Source organism: Schistocerca serialis, chromosome 5 (assembly GCF_023864345.2).
Source record: "Schistocerca serialis cubense isolate TAMUIC-IGC-003099 chromosome 5, iqSchSeri2.2, whole genome shotgun sequence".
Taxonomy (NCBI): domain Eukaryota; kingdom Metazoa; phylum Arthropoda; class Insecta; order Orthoptera; family Acrididae; genus Schistocerca; species Schistocerca serialis.
In genome coordinates, this window is record NC_064642.1 from 398,678,728 (window position 1) to 398,692,517 (window position 13,790).

General features: G+C 37.8%; 1 protein-coding gene across 1 annotated transcript in view; it reads left to right on the forward strand.

The window, feature by feature from the left end:
- Positions 1–365: 365 nt before the first annotated feature.
- The window catches only part of LOC126481476 (DDB1- and CUL4-associated factor 13), a 56,129-nt gene continuing 42,704 nt past the window's right edge, over positions 366–13,790 (forward strand). Inside the window, exons 1-2 of the mRNA XM_050105254.1 lie at positions 366–523; positions 3,780–3,979. Coding sequence (XP_049961211.1) covers positions 454–523; positions 3,780–3,979 — 270 coding nt within the window. The 5' untranslated portion in view covers positions 366–453. The remainder of the gene's footprint in view (positions 524–3,779; positions 3,980–13,790) is intronic.

A 13,790-nucleotide genomic window follows, 5' to 3' on the forward strand; every position in this document is an offset into this window, starting at 1 on the left:
TGTTGCGACGAGGTACTGTCGCACGATGGGCTGATGTCCCATCGTTCATAAATCATAGTCACTGACTACCAACAAGAGTAAAATTTTTCGATAGTGCTAGTAATTTATCGCACAATGACTTCAACCACCAGTTACTCATTACAAACAAAACGACTCACATCTGGTTGTCAGACATAAGTTTGGGGATCTTTTCTTCTATTTCTAACCAACACTACGTCCTATATAAATATGTGCTGTTTTTTAAATATCTTGTACACAAAAAACAATTATTAAATTATTACTTGCCGAGAATTTAATGTAGTGGTCACAACAACCTGACATAAGACTGTGGTGATCACTTCAAAATGACAATGTGTACTTTGGTGTAAAGTAGCAAATGTCTTTGCAATACGGATAGTAAAGCGTGGTTGTAATGTTTACTTGAGATGTGTTTGTGTTTGTTTGTAAGTGACAATGAAAGTTAAAGTTCTCTGTCGGAATCCAGACGATTATCTGCGTGAAACGAAACGTGATTTGTACAAAGGTGAGTTTATTATTCTTGTTTTGTGCCAAATTTGTGTGATGTGATTTGCGCTGTGAGTTGCTGTGACACAAACGCCAACTGAGACGCAATCAGTCATACGGCATGTGGATTTTACAGTTAATTTTAACTGAAAATCGTACTTGACATGCAATCATTTAGAAGACTATAATATAATTTATGCTCTCCCCTAAGTACACAGTATCATAACAATGGATGGTAGCAGAAGGTGAGTTCCATGATCAACCCTGAATGAAACGATTTGAAGTCAACTGTTAGAGCTATGACCTTTTACTTTTCGTGAAGTGCACAACCTTGTATTAAGAGTAAGTTGCCAGTCTTTCCACCAGGCTACTGTCCTGTCGATATCCAACTTGACTGTTTACTACAATTTTGTCAGATAGAATTTTCCTCATTTTAAAGCCTGCGATTGCAACAAATGCAATGTTCTAAATTTTTAAATCGTTGATGTGTTACATGAACATTAACAGCCCTATTACCTTCCACTGGGGTACATCAGATAACTGCTTCAATATAGGTGAATCTCCATCCAGGGTAATGTGCTGTATCCTGCCTGACAGGACTTTTGCTTCAGTCACAAAGCTGGTTAGTTACCCTACATCAAGGTTTTCTTTTTCTTCAAAAGCTATTGTTGCATTTAATCAAAAGCGTAGAAACGACGACTCAACTTGGATTACTATATCCATAGCACCAATGGTATCGTGGGAAGATTCAAGCTTAGTATCTTAATAAGTTTCCTGACCCTGATTGGTTTCCATGGAGAAGGCTGTTTTGAATGAGATAGGTTATAATGTTTGACATCAAGATATATTCTAGGAATCTGCTGCAAATGAATAAGTAATATTAAATTTTAGTTCTGTCATTCAGTTCTGCTTCCTTTTTATGTAGATGTGACTTGTGCTCTTTGCCAGTGACAAGTAACGTGCCTCTACTCAATGGATCTAGTGTGGAGCAGAACTTAATAGAGATCCTTTCAGGTGTCTGGGCACTGTTATGTGACATTGGCAGCCTTATCACATGATTGTATTTTTTTTTTTTTAGTTTTGTTACGGCTCATGTGATAATAATTTGCTGTTGCAGCTCTCTGATTGTTCTGCTTTGTGCATGTTTTCTAGAGCTTGGTTGACTGTTTGTTGTAACTTCAGACAACTCATTTATGAGGGGCAGTCAAATATAAACTGAGCACTCACCATAGTGAGACCATAGAATGGTTCCATTAAAAAGTAATTTCATCGTTCATTAAGACATTATCCCACTGGGAGACGAGATGAGCAATTCCTGTTTCGTTGAATTCAAGTGACTGCTGACAAATCCAAAACCACGCTCTTTCTTGCACTTCTTCATCTGACTAAAACCGACACCCACTCGTGTTTCTTTATGTCGCCAAAGATGTGAAAACCATATGGTGAAAGATCTGGGCTGTACAGGGGTTTTGCAGTGTTTCCCAACCAAAAAGTTGTAGCCTTTGTCCAATTGGCAGTGTAGGGGAGGGCATTATCCTGCAACAGTAAGATTCTGTTCAACAGGATTACTGTGCAATGTGACTTTAGGGAGGGGACAAGCTAAATATAATAGAAAAAAAAAGAAAAAAAAAAAACACCACCATGATCCCAAAACACACAAAATGACGAACAAAAGAAAAAAAATTACAAAATCTACAGGAATTGGACACTTCCGTTGATCTATATAGGTCAACCGCTGCTGAAGATTCCAAAACACCAATACCTATACATAAAACTACGAAAATTAGAATTTGTCATTTCCCTTGACCTACCAACACCCACAACTACGTAAAACGAAACCAAAACACCACCACCTCAAAAATTCAAAAGTCAAACATCCCTACTTAAATTGAAATGCATTCAATGCACAATAAATACACAAAACATTACAACTCGATAAAAAAAGACACTACAAAACAATTACTTACCACCAACAAATTTGGGCGCTGCAGAGTATGTCGGTCATCCCAAACACACACACACACACACACACACATGGCGCCGTCAAAAGCAACAACCAACTCATAAACTCCATGCCTTAATGATGTCGCACACCATGGCACCATTAAGTCATGGGTCAAAGCAGATGGGTGGAATCGGACACTTCCGAGTCAGATCAACGAAGCGTCCGATTCCACCCGTCTGCTTTGACTCATGACTTAAGGGTGTCATGGTGTGTGACGTCATTAAGGCGTGGAGTTTATGTAATGCTTTGTGTATTTATTGTGCTTTGAATGTATTTTAATTTATGTAGGGATATTTGCCTTTTGAATTTTTGAGGTGTTGTGGTTTTGGTTTCATTTTTCGTAGTTGTGGGTGTTGGTAGGTCAAGGTAAATGACGGATTCTAATTTTCGTAGTTTTATGCGTAGGTATTGGTGTTTTGGTATCGTCAGCTGCGGTTAGCCCGACCATTCCATGTTCCCATTGTATTGGATCTTGAGTTTTCGTTTGACTGCCACTTACACATGCCTGAGAAGTAAGATACACACCTCCTTATGAATTTTACTGCACATATAGGCTTTTCTAGTACTTTTTATATTGGTGTTCATTGTTGCTACAATTTCTTTGTGATCACTGACTCCTATCTCTCTGTGGACACAGTCAAAGGAGTAAGATCTATTTGTCACCAACAAGTCGTATATATTTCCATCATGGATTGAATGCGAACCCATCTGATGTCAATAATTTTCTGAGAAATCTTTTAGGACTGTTTTGCCGGAAGTTTTATATTGTCTGCCACCTGTGAAGTATCAATGCTGCCTGTCAAGTGTGGGCTTATGGAAATCTCCTCCAACCAGTATAACATGGCTTGTATACTTACGTACTAGGTAACATAATTCATTTTTTACTTTTTTAGTAATCATTTGCTTCTGTAACTTCGATTCCAGTTGTTACAGTTAATGCCACAGTTATTTCACGTACAGACTCAGTTTCTATCTCAGTTGATTTAAAATTCTTGTCTATTAGGCCTACTGCAAATACTCCAATGCCAATCCAATTAAGCCTCTAATGGAACGAAAATTTTGAAAGGTAAATATTGTAATGTCTTTCATTATCAATCAAACCCATTTTTCTATAAGTGAGATTAATAGTGTGTAACATGTAATAAGTTGTTATCAGAATGGCTGTAAAAATGAGCATATTTGACAAACTAATATTTTTTCTACATTTTCAGAAATGTTGGACTGCGACAAACTTATCATTGCCTGCAATGCTTTGTCTGTTTGATTTCAGTTCCTAGAAACTATGATCCAAATCTTCATCCATTTGAAGCACCTCGAGAATATATACGTGCACTCAATGCAGTGAAGCTTGAGCGAGTCTTTGCAAAACCATTTATTGGAAATTTAGAAGGTCATAAAGAAGGAGTCAGTTGCATTGTAAAACATCCTGCTCGGCTTTCATCAGTAGCTAGTGGTTCGTATGATGGAGAGGTAAGTTTCAGTATATCACTTTTTGTGATTTATGGAGAGGTAAGTTTCAGTAGCCTATATCACTTTTTGTGATTTATGGTGATTAAGATGTTTACATTCCCAAGCATCTGCCCATAGAACCTTAATGAACTCGGTTTAGGTTCATTTTCTATAAGTAGTAAACAATGCAACATTGCGCCTATGTAGATGTGACACACTCAGCCTGGTGAAAATATGAGCCTCAAGAAATGATCAACACGAAAACATAACGAAAACCAGTGAACTAACAAGACCTCATTGGAAATGCGAGGTTTTAAGTGATTTTCTTGTTGTTGATGCCTTCCAACATATTAAAAAGCAGAAAATGTCAGACCACACTTTGAAAATAAAGGTTTTCATTGTGGGCGTCAGTGTAACTATAAAAGGCCAAACTGGAGAATGCAGTACCACCTGTCGGCTTTAACCCTTGATAAAGATGGTTAAAACCTCTATTTTGAGCTTATACAATATGATGACCATGACGTTGCTCATTACATATACAAGCAGACACAAATAATATGCTGGCTGCTGTGGCCAAGAGGTTCTAGGCACTTCAGTCCAGAACCGTGCTGCTGCTACGGTTGCAGGTTTGATTCCTGCCTCAGGCATGGATGTGTGCGACGTCCTTAGATTAGTTAGGTTTAAGTAGTTCTAATTCTAGGGGATTGATGACCTCAGATGTTAAGACCGGGTCGACAGAAGCGTCCGATCCAACGCGTCGGCTTTGACCCGTGACGTAAGGTTGTTGTCATGTGTGACGTCATGACGGCGCGGAGTTTGGTTTGAGTGTGGCTGTCTCCAGTTCTGTTTTATCTTATTTTATTAACTTTTCTGATCTGTTCATTCTATCTCGTGAGATATTTTTTTTAAAATTTAAAAACACTTATTACTTATTTTAATTATCTGTTTCCTCCAATTTCTGTTTTAGTTTATTATATTTATCTTTCTGATCTGTTCGTTCTATCCCGTGAGATTTTTTTTTTAAAAAGACAAAAAACACTAATCAGCTACTGAAACATCTTTATCTTTTATGGGTTGCAGGGGTTACGACCGCTGGGGAGGTGGGTGGGTATTCATGCATGGCTGTCTTCACTTACACGTTGTAGCTACGCAATGCGTCTAAATTTGTTTATATTTAGTTTGCCCCCCACCCAAAACACCCCATTTCCCGCGCTTGTCCCGTTAGTGTCATTAGGCTTCTTGTGGAAAGTGTGTGTGTTTGTTTTTGTTTCCGCCATATTTATGACGTCATGGGTCAAAGCAGACGGGCGGGATCGGACGCTTCCGTATTTCCGTTAAGACCCATAGTGCTTAGAGCCGTTTGAACATATAATACAAACAGTATTTAATTGCAGAAAAATCATTAAACTAATGGAACAACCACAGGAATTGGGTGGTTTTGGGTGTGGATAAACTAAATATATGACAGTCCTAATAATAAAAACATACCAAAACAAATACTAACTCAAAGAATAAGCAAATAAAATCCTCAGCAATCAACAAAACTACAATGAAAAAACCTGAACAAAAACTGGTGTCGGTAATTTTGCTTGACTTATGTAGTAGCTCCAAAGAAATCCATGAACTCACAAAACCCTACACAATTTGACAAGTCTGTTATCTAACACTTTAGTTGGTCTAGTAAAGTAAGTAAATACCACTGATGGGTTGTGTATTAGGCCTGTTCTGACTGGCTGACTGTGTCTCCAAAGCAGTTCCATGATTGTGTGACGTGATCAGCATGTTGCAATCCCGACAGCCATTATTACAAATAGATTAATCCTGATAATGTTGGTGCTTCTTTAGTCAAGCAGCTCCAAATTTGACCTCAGAAGATCTGAGTAGACCCTGTACCAGACCTTCTTACATCTCAGAAAAAATCTGAGGAGGTATCAGGCATTGAAATCAGGTCCTTCCGCACCGAAGCCAATGACATTAACTGTCTGGCTATGTAGGTAGGTCAGTTGGCTTATATAGCTAAAGCGAAGTCCACAATGCCACAAAACCAAAACTCGCTCACATAATTAAAACTGAAAGTTTTAGACCAGTAATGTACATAAAATCAACTCCACAATACCTCCCAATCACAATCAAACATAATTACAAGCAGCTAACAACACAATACACCAATTTTGTTAACACAATAAATGCACGTGAACACACATCTGACACATACTTCAATAAAAATAAGACGGCAAACCATCCAAATCAGCCAACATGTAAATCTAGAAAACCAATGGTAGCAAAAGTAATGTATCATCAATACAATCTCTAAAATGGCCAATCTAAACTTCTCAAACTAGGAACCCCTCCACATAGAATGCTGACAGCACCACATATACCACCTTCGGTCAGTCTCGTACCTCCTCCACAAATGTAACACTTCACATACTTGGCAGTTAAACCAAATAACTGTAGGAATTTTATCATGGTCAACATGTTGTCCCCATTGTGGCATGCAGGGACATACTTGTGTACTTAATTCTCATATCCATAACTATCAAAAGATGAAACATAAATTTAAGTCTCCAAATATAAACAACAGACAGCACTAATAATTCTAAACCTAAAAATAAATGTATTGCCCAAACCACCAGCATTAAAATAACTCACTAACGAACTGCTGCAAACTCGTCCAATATTATTTTCGCAAACAGCACTCAAGAAGTCCAATGAATCACCGACAGCAGTCACAAAAAATTTAGAAACAAACATCCCACACTACAGCTCACCACCATATACTGCAACACACCCTCTACAGATACGATCCATTTCAAATATGTCACACCTCACAGTTACGTCATAGGTCAAAACAGACACGTGATACCTTCATCTTCGGTTGGCCTCCAGTAATATGACCGTTACTGGTCAAAACAGAATGACAGTATTGTGCTCTTCAATTCGCTCATTATCTACACTAGTTCAACATGGTATAGTAAATAACCTGATGCAAGAACCAAATGAACAAAACACACCAATGGCATCTGCTATTGAAACAAACAGATACATCACAAATGTCATCTACATGACATTTGAAGTCATACTTCAAAAAAATACAGACAGTTCACAATGTTCACCTGACCCCATTTTCCATTTGTGTACCGTGTTATTGCCATTTGGATACATTTCAGTTCTTTGAAGGAAAAAATATTACTTACTGAATTCTCACTGTTTATAGTTGTTAATGTGACCAAACAGAAATGTATTACATGTTGTCTTTTTTTTGCCATTGCAGATATGCAAGTTGTATAGGTTAATCAATGTCTTTTGCAACTGTAATGAAAGTCTTATTAAGACTTTCTTTATTGTAAAGTATCTTACACCAAAACCTACAGATGTCGTACACTCAGATCAGTGCCAAATGTATATCGATAGAGTATCAACCAAAACACCGATTTTGTTCATGCTATGTTCTGTTGTCCTGTAGAACATGCGTAAATGGTGATTGAAAGTGACACCAGAACTACAAAGCACGTGAAAGGTGTATGCATGAACGGTGGTTTTGTAAATCTCATGTGTGTAAGTTGATAGTGTGAGGCCGTCGTACTAAACGTCCTGTGTTCAGATCTAACTGATGACTTTGCTGTAACTGTTTATATGTGAAACTGTCACAGTGGAGAACATTTTTCTGACATGTAAAAGGACTTTTCGGAGTCTGTAGCAATATTCTTTTGGCAGTCTGCTTTTGCTTTGTTAGGGTGAAAGTAGCAAACCTATAGAGTACATTTGTATAGATAGGTATTGTGTTCTGTTGCTCATGTCCGTTAGAACAGGCACCGCTCGTGATGAAGCAGCTAATGTATTTGTAGTTTCACTGAATAAACATAAACAATCTGAATAGTAGAATAAAGAAACAATTGCATCCCACGTGCAGAAGTATTAATAGTCCCATATAACACTTTCGTGCATAATGCAGTAAAAATTTGTCGTCATTGGGATATGAATCTATGACCCTAGGTACAACAATCTAATGCTCTACCAATTTCCCCGCGAAATTAGATAGGATTAAATTCAGTTTTTGTTCTATAGACCCAAAAAATGAGATGATTTTCGTGGGTGTGGAACATGTCATAAAGTATAACATAAAAATATAAAACATTTGAATATAATACTTACTACCCTGATCATTTGTCAGGAGATTGTCGAAATAGGTGAGTACAATGCGGTAAACTGGAACAGCTAATAGTTACAGAATTAACATGCTGCCAGAATGAAACATTGTTGTGCACTATTAATAAATTTACCATACACAGAAATACCTAATCTTGACTGTTGTGACTGAGTGCTGTCAAAACTGAAATCTAACAGACATTTTTACTTAAGTTGGCTTAACGGTGTCTGTTAAGAAATTCTTCTATAGAGTAGAAGGATTTGCCTATCAAAAAGTCTTTTGAACTCTCTTTAAACCTTGCTTTTTCTGAAACAACAAGTTTTTAATGGCTACTGGAAATTTATTGAAAATGTGTATTCCTGACTATTGGACCCCGTTTTGGACCAAGGTGAGTGACTTTAGGTGTTTATGTTGATTGTTCTTATTCTGAGTATTGAAACTATGTATTGAGCTACTGGTTGGATATGGAGATATATTACTTGCAACAAATTTCGTTAAGGAATAAATATACTGAGAAACAGTGGTGAGAATACAAGTTCCTTGAACAGGTTTCTATAGGATGTACTGGAATTTACACCACAAATGATTTTTATCATATGCTTTTGCACCCTAAAAACTTTTGCTCGGTTTGATGATTTACCCCAGAATATGATCCTGTATGTCATAATAGAATGAAAGTAAGCAAAGTATGCAAGTTTTTTTACATTTATATCTCCTACATCTGACATCATTCTCACTGCAAATACAAGCTTGTTTAGGCACTTGAGCAATTCTGTGGTATGTCCTTCCCAACTGAATTTATTATCTAGTTGTAATCCCAGAAATTTGACATGGTTAACATCTTCGATCTGCATGTTTTCATATGTTATACACATGCTGGAAGGAAATCTCTTATAGGTTCTGAACTGCATATTGTGGGTCTTCTCAAAGTTTAATGACAATGAATTAGCTTTAAACCATTTGTTAACGTCAGTGAAAATTTGATTAGCAGCTATTTCTAAATCTGTACGTGACTTGCTACTTATTGCAATGTTTTTGTATCATCTGCAAACAAAACAACATTAGCATCTGGCAATGTAACAGATGAGAGCTCATTAATGTACACAGGGAAAAGCAATGGACTCTAGGTGGAGCCTTGAGCAACACCACGTGTAATTGATTCCCAGTCAGATGAAGACTGACTGCTTACTGCACAGGTATTTTGGAATGACACTCTTTGCTTCCTGTTAGAAAGAAAAAACTCAAACCATTTCGCAGCATTGCTGGTGACACCATAATATTCTAATTTACTTACGAGAATGCTGTGATTCACATAGTCAAAGGCTTTTGACAGGTCGTAGAAAATGCCAGTAGCCTCTAATTTATTATCTAACGAATTAAGTACATTCTCACTGTAAGTGCAAATAGCTTTATCTATATCAGAACCCTTAAGAAATCCAAACAGTGACTTGGACAATATGTTATTTGCAGTGCGATGCTTAAGGAGAAGCTTGAACACAACCATTTCAAATGGTTTGAGAAAGCCAGCAAAAGTGAGATTGGTTGATAGTTTGATTGTATCTCCTTATCCCCCTTCTTGTAAAGAGGAGGCTATATGTAATAGTTACTCAAAATTATGCTTTTTCTGTGCTCCATAGTTCTGATATTACTTTAAATTAACGTTTATGCCCATTCCACTGGACAACTGCACATAATATGAACTGAATCAGGCTTTGAGTCGATACTCTAATGATTGATAACGTTTGGTACTGATCTGAGTGTCTGACATCTGGAGGTTTGGGTGTTAGCTCACAGAGCAGAAGTAACAGTCCTGTCTGTTGAGTTGGTACTTGGAGAAGCTCCAACCCGTCTGCAAAAACCGAAGTGATTGGTATAACAACTGTGATGCTACCTGCAGCCATGGTCAGGACAACTTAATAGGACACAGTACTGAAAGCGGAATCCCATTATCTTTATGTAGTACATGCACCTCTCAGCTAAAGATATTATGAAGGCTTCCTCATGGGTAAAGTATCCTGGAGGTACAATAGCCCCATTTGCATCTGTAGGTGAATTTATTTAGAAAGAGTTATTAGACAAAATTAAAATGCTAATCAGGGTGAACATGTGGAATGTTGGGTGCTAAGGCTGTGTGGGGAGCTATAAATGGAAAGGATGCATATATGTAGGTAGAGAGTTTAGGAATCAGAGAGGAAGGGGGGGGGGGGGGGAGGGAATTTTGTAGTGGTGATCATACGTTTATTCGTACTGAGTCAGATAGTGGTTAGGTAGGAATGAAAACTGGTAGGGGAGAGGCAATATGGTAAAGGAGGACTATATTCAGCAAACAGAAGTTGGAGACAGTGAGTAGAATCCAACAGACATTGTAATCTTGAGGACATGATAAAATGGTGATGTGGGCACACAGGAGCAAGGTCATTAACCCTTTGAATGCTGCAGATGTGATATCCGGCCACACTCCACCTTTCCTTGGGGGCTGTGGACCTCATTAGCCGCTGCAGTGGTATTTCCCGTGGGCACTGCAGATGGCATTCATCATTGCAGCCTGGCTAGTACCTGAGTCCTAATGATGGCTTTTACCATCAGCCGGTTGCACTATCAGCAGTGTTTCCGTCAGATTTCACAATTGCTGTTCGACATTCATGGTAGCTGATTTGTGTGATCATTTGCATTCTGCTTCTGTGGTGTCTTTTAGCTTTCTGCCTATTCATCTGGATTTTTAGAGTGCTATCACTTTTTTGTTGTGCAAACAAATGGCAAATTGGCATGGATGCACTGACGAAGAGATACTGGAGATACTCATGAGGAATGATAGTGACAGTCTGTGAGGCATTTTCAATAACTGTAGTGATGATGATGATTCTTCAGAAGAAACCTGTTGTAATGAATCTACATACTTCACCTAATAGAGCTCACCAGGATAGCTCTTCTCCAGATTCTGACTGAGCGAGGTGGCGCAGTGGTTTAGCACACTAGACTCTCATTCGGGAGGACAATGTTTCAATCCCGCATCCGGCGATCCTGATTTAGGTTTTCCGTGATTCCCCTAAATCGCTTCAGGCAAATGCTGGGATGGTTCCTTTGAAAGGACATGGCTGACTTCCTTACCCAGTCTTCCCTAATCTGATGAGACCGATGACCTCGCAGTCCGGTCTCTTCCACTCAAATCAACCCCCGACCCTCTTCAGATTCTGAAAGTGAAGACCAATCGATCTGTAAAAGGCCATGCCTTATTGACAGATTTGATTGGCAAAAGCATGATTTCAGTCCAGCACTGCATGCATTTTATTACTCATCTGCAGGACATAATTGCCAACTAGCGCCTGATTCAAGCGTTCTATCCTTTTTCGTGCTATTTCAGTCAGAAAATCGGATGAAATTTATAGCATTTGAAATGAACTGATCTTACGCTTTCACCATTGCAAATACGTTAGAATCATTCTCGACCATCCACCTGGAAAGATACTGGTCTTGAGGAACTGTATTGATTCATTGGTATGTGGCTTCTCATGGCCCGCATTAAAAAGTTGAGAATAAGGAATATTGGTCCAGAGATGTACTTCTGAGCACTCCATTTTTCAATGAAGTTATGTCTGAATCATAGAGATGACAGTTTGTTTGAAATTAGCAAAATAATTGATACTGTTTGTTTTGCAGTGCATTTAATCCATACAAAAAGCTCTGCGTCGATGAAACTCCATTATTGTTCAAAGGTTGCTTATCTTTTAAACAATTCATTCCTTCGAAATGAAGTAGATTTAGAATCAAGACATTTGTGTTGTATGATTTGTAAAAGTGAAAATGTCTTTGATTTCATTGTATATGCAGGCACAACAACAGAAGTTGAAATCCATAATTTGGGGAAATCTGGCAATATAGTGGCAACACTAATGAACCATACTGTGAAAGTGGACATAACCTGTATGTTGACAATTGGTGTACAAGTCCAGATCTGTTCCTCTGGCTTCACAGCCATAGAACAGCAGCATGTGGTACTGCATGTAGCAACAGGCGCAATTTTCCGAATCTACAGAGGAAATTTAAATGAGGAGAAGTTGATTTTATGTCAACTGTCAAAGTGCTTGTCATCGAGTTCTGCAACAAAAGAGAAGTGTTGACTGTTCTGTAACACTATAGAATTGTGTGACCCGGGAAAGACAAACGGGAAGGCTGGCAAGAAAGTAATGAAGCCGCAGTGAGTTGTCGACTATGAGTACAGTGCAAGTATGGGTGCAGTAGACCGCCCTGACATGCTATTAAGCTCAGTTGGATCTATACATAAATCTGTTAAATGACACAAAAAGTATTTTTTTTTTTCTTTTTTTTTTTCGTGGTGTGGATCTTGTGTTTTGAATGCTCACACTTTTCACAGATCGTTGACATGGGGAAAAATACCATTAGCAGATTTTCATTCATGTCTGGTATGAGAAATTCTTGGAAAAATTTGCTTCAGAACAGAGAAGAGATAGGAAAGGAAGATGTTTGATGATGTGAATCCTGTGCACTTTACTGGAAGGCGCTTTCCAAATGTCATCCCAAGTGATTGGTTCAAGAAACGCAGACTGTGGCGTAGACATACAGTCTACTTGAAACAGAATGAGCGCAGAGAAATATGAATGCAAAATATGCACTGTATCCTTGTGTGCTGTACTATGTTTTGAAACGTACCACACTAAGAACAACTTTTAGCCAAGTTTCTACATTTGGAAGATGAAATTAAGCCCTAACTTCTGACAAAATTATTTAAAAAATAAAAATAAAAAAAATGAAATTGTACAAAAATTAAAAAAATATTATTAACTTTACCATTGCTGGTCCAAGGCGTAGATGAGGAGAAGGATGGAAATATAACAGTGCAAAATAAAAATAAATGAATACAAACACAGACTTATCTGAGCTGGAAGAAGCTCTCCAGATGAATTACTGTTCTAACAAACACATTATGTATGAACGTGTGAAACATCCAGTCCGTGCTGACACACAGACTGGATGCTTCCAAGTCCAAGACCATAATGAACAAAACAAAAAAATTAATTATTCATATTGATTATTTCAGTCGTGAATGACGAAAATCCCATAGAAAAAAGCTCTTCCAGTATTTCCAGAGTTTTCCAGGTTTCTCCAAACTTTTCTTTCATACAAAATTCAACAAAAAAAGCATCACCCACATTGGTTAAGCCATTTTTGTGATTTAGTGGGACTAACACACAGCATTTCATTTTTGTATATAGAGATATTATGTACAATATGTACATAAATGAAGGTTAAATACATTAGATGATGGTCAGTTGCACATACTCGCCCGTTTCTGAGGCACAAGAGGTCATTACGAATTAAAAGTGACATTTAATTAGGTAACAAAGAAACTTTAGCATTTCTTTATTGAATTCTTAAACAAATGCATCATAATTTATTTATGCTGTATAATAACATTTGTGTGCTGTATAAAATGAACTCAGAATTGTAAACTTTTTGATTTTGAAGTTTCCCTGGTGATAATTTGTTGGGTCAATGAGGTCTTTGAAAGTGTGTGTCGGCATCCAGACGCTTTGCTCGAAAGTTGTTTGTGGGCAAATTATTGTGCGAGTACAAATGAAAGCCAACGTCTGATTGTTATGGATTCCCCAGCATTTACATCGTAAGTTACATACAAAAAGCTGATAATTAAGTATCAGTATGTGA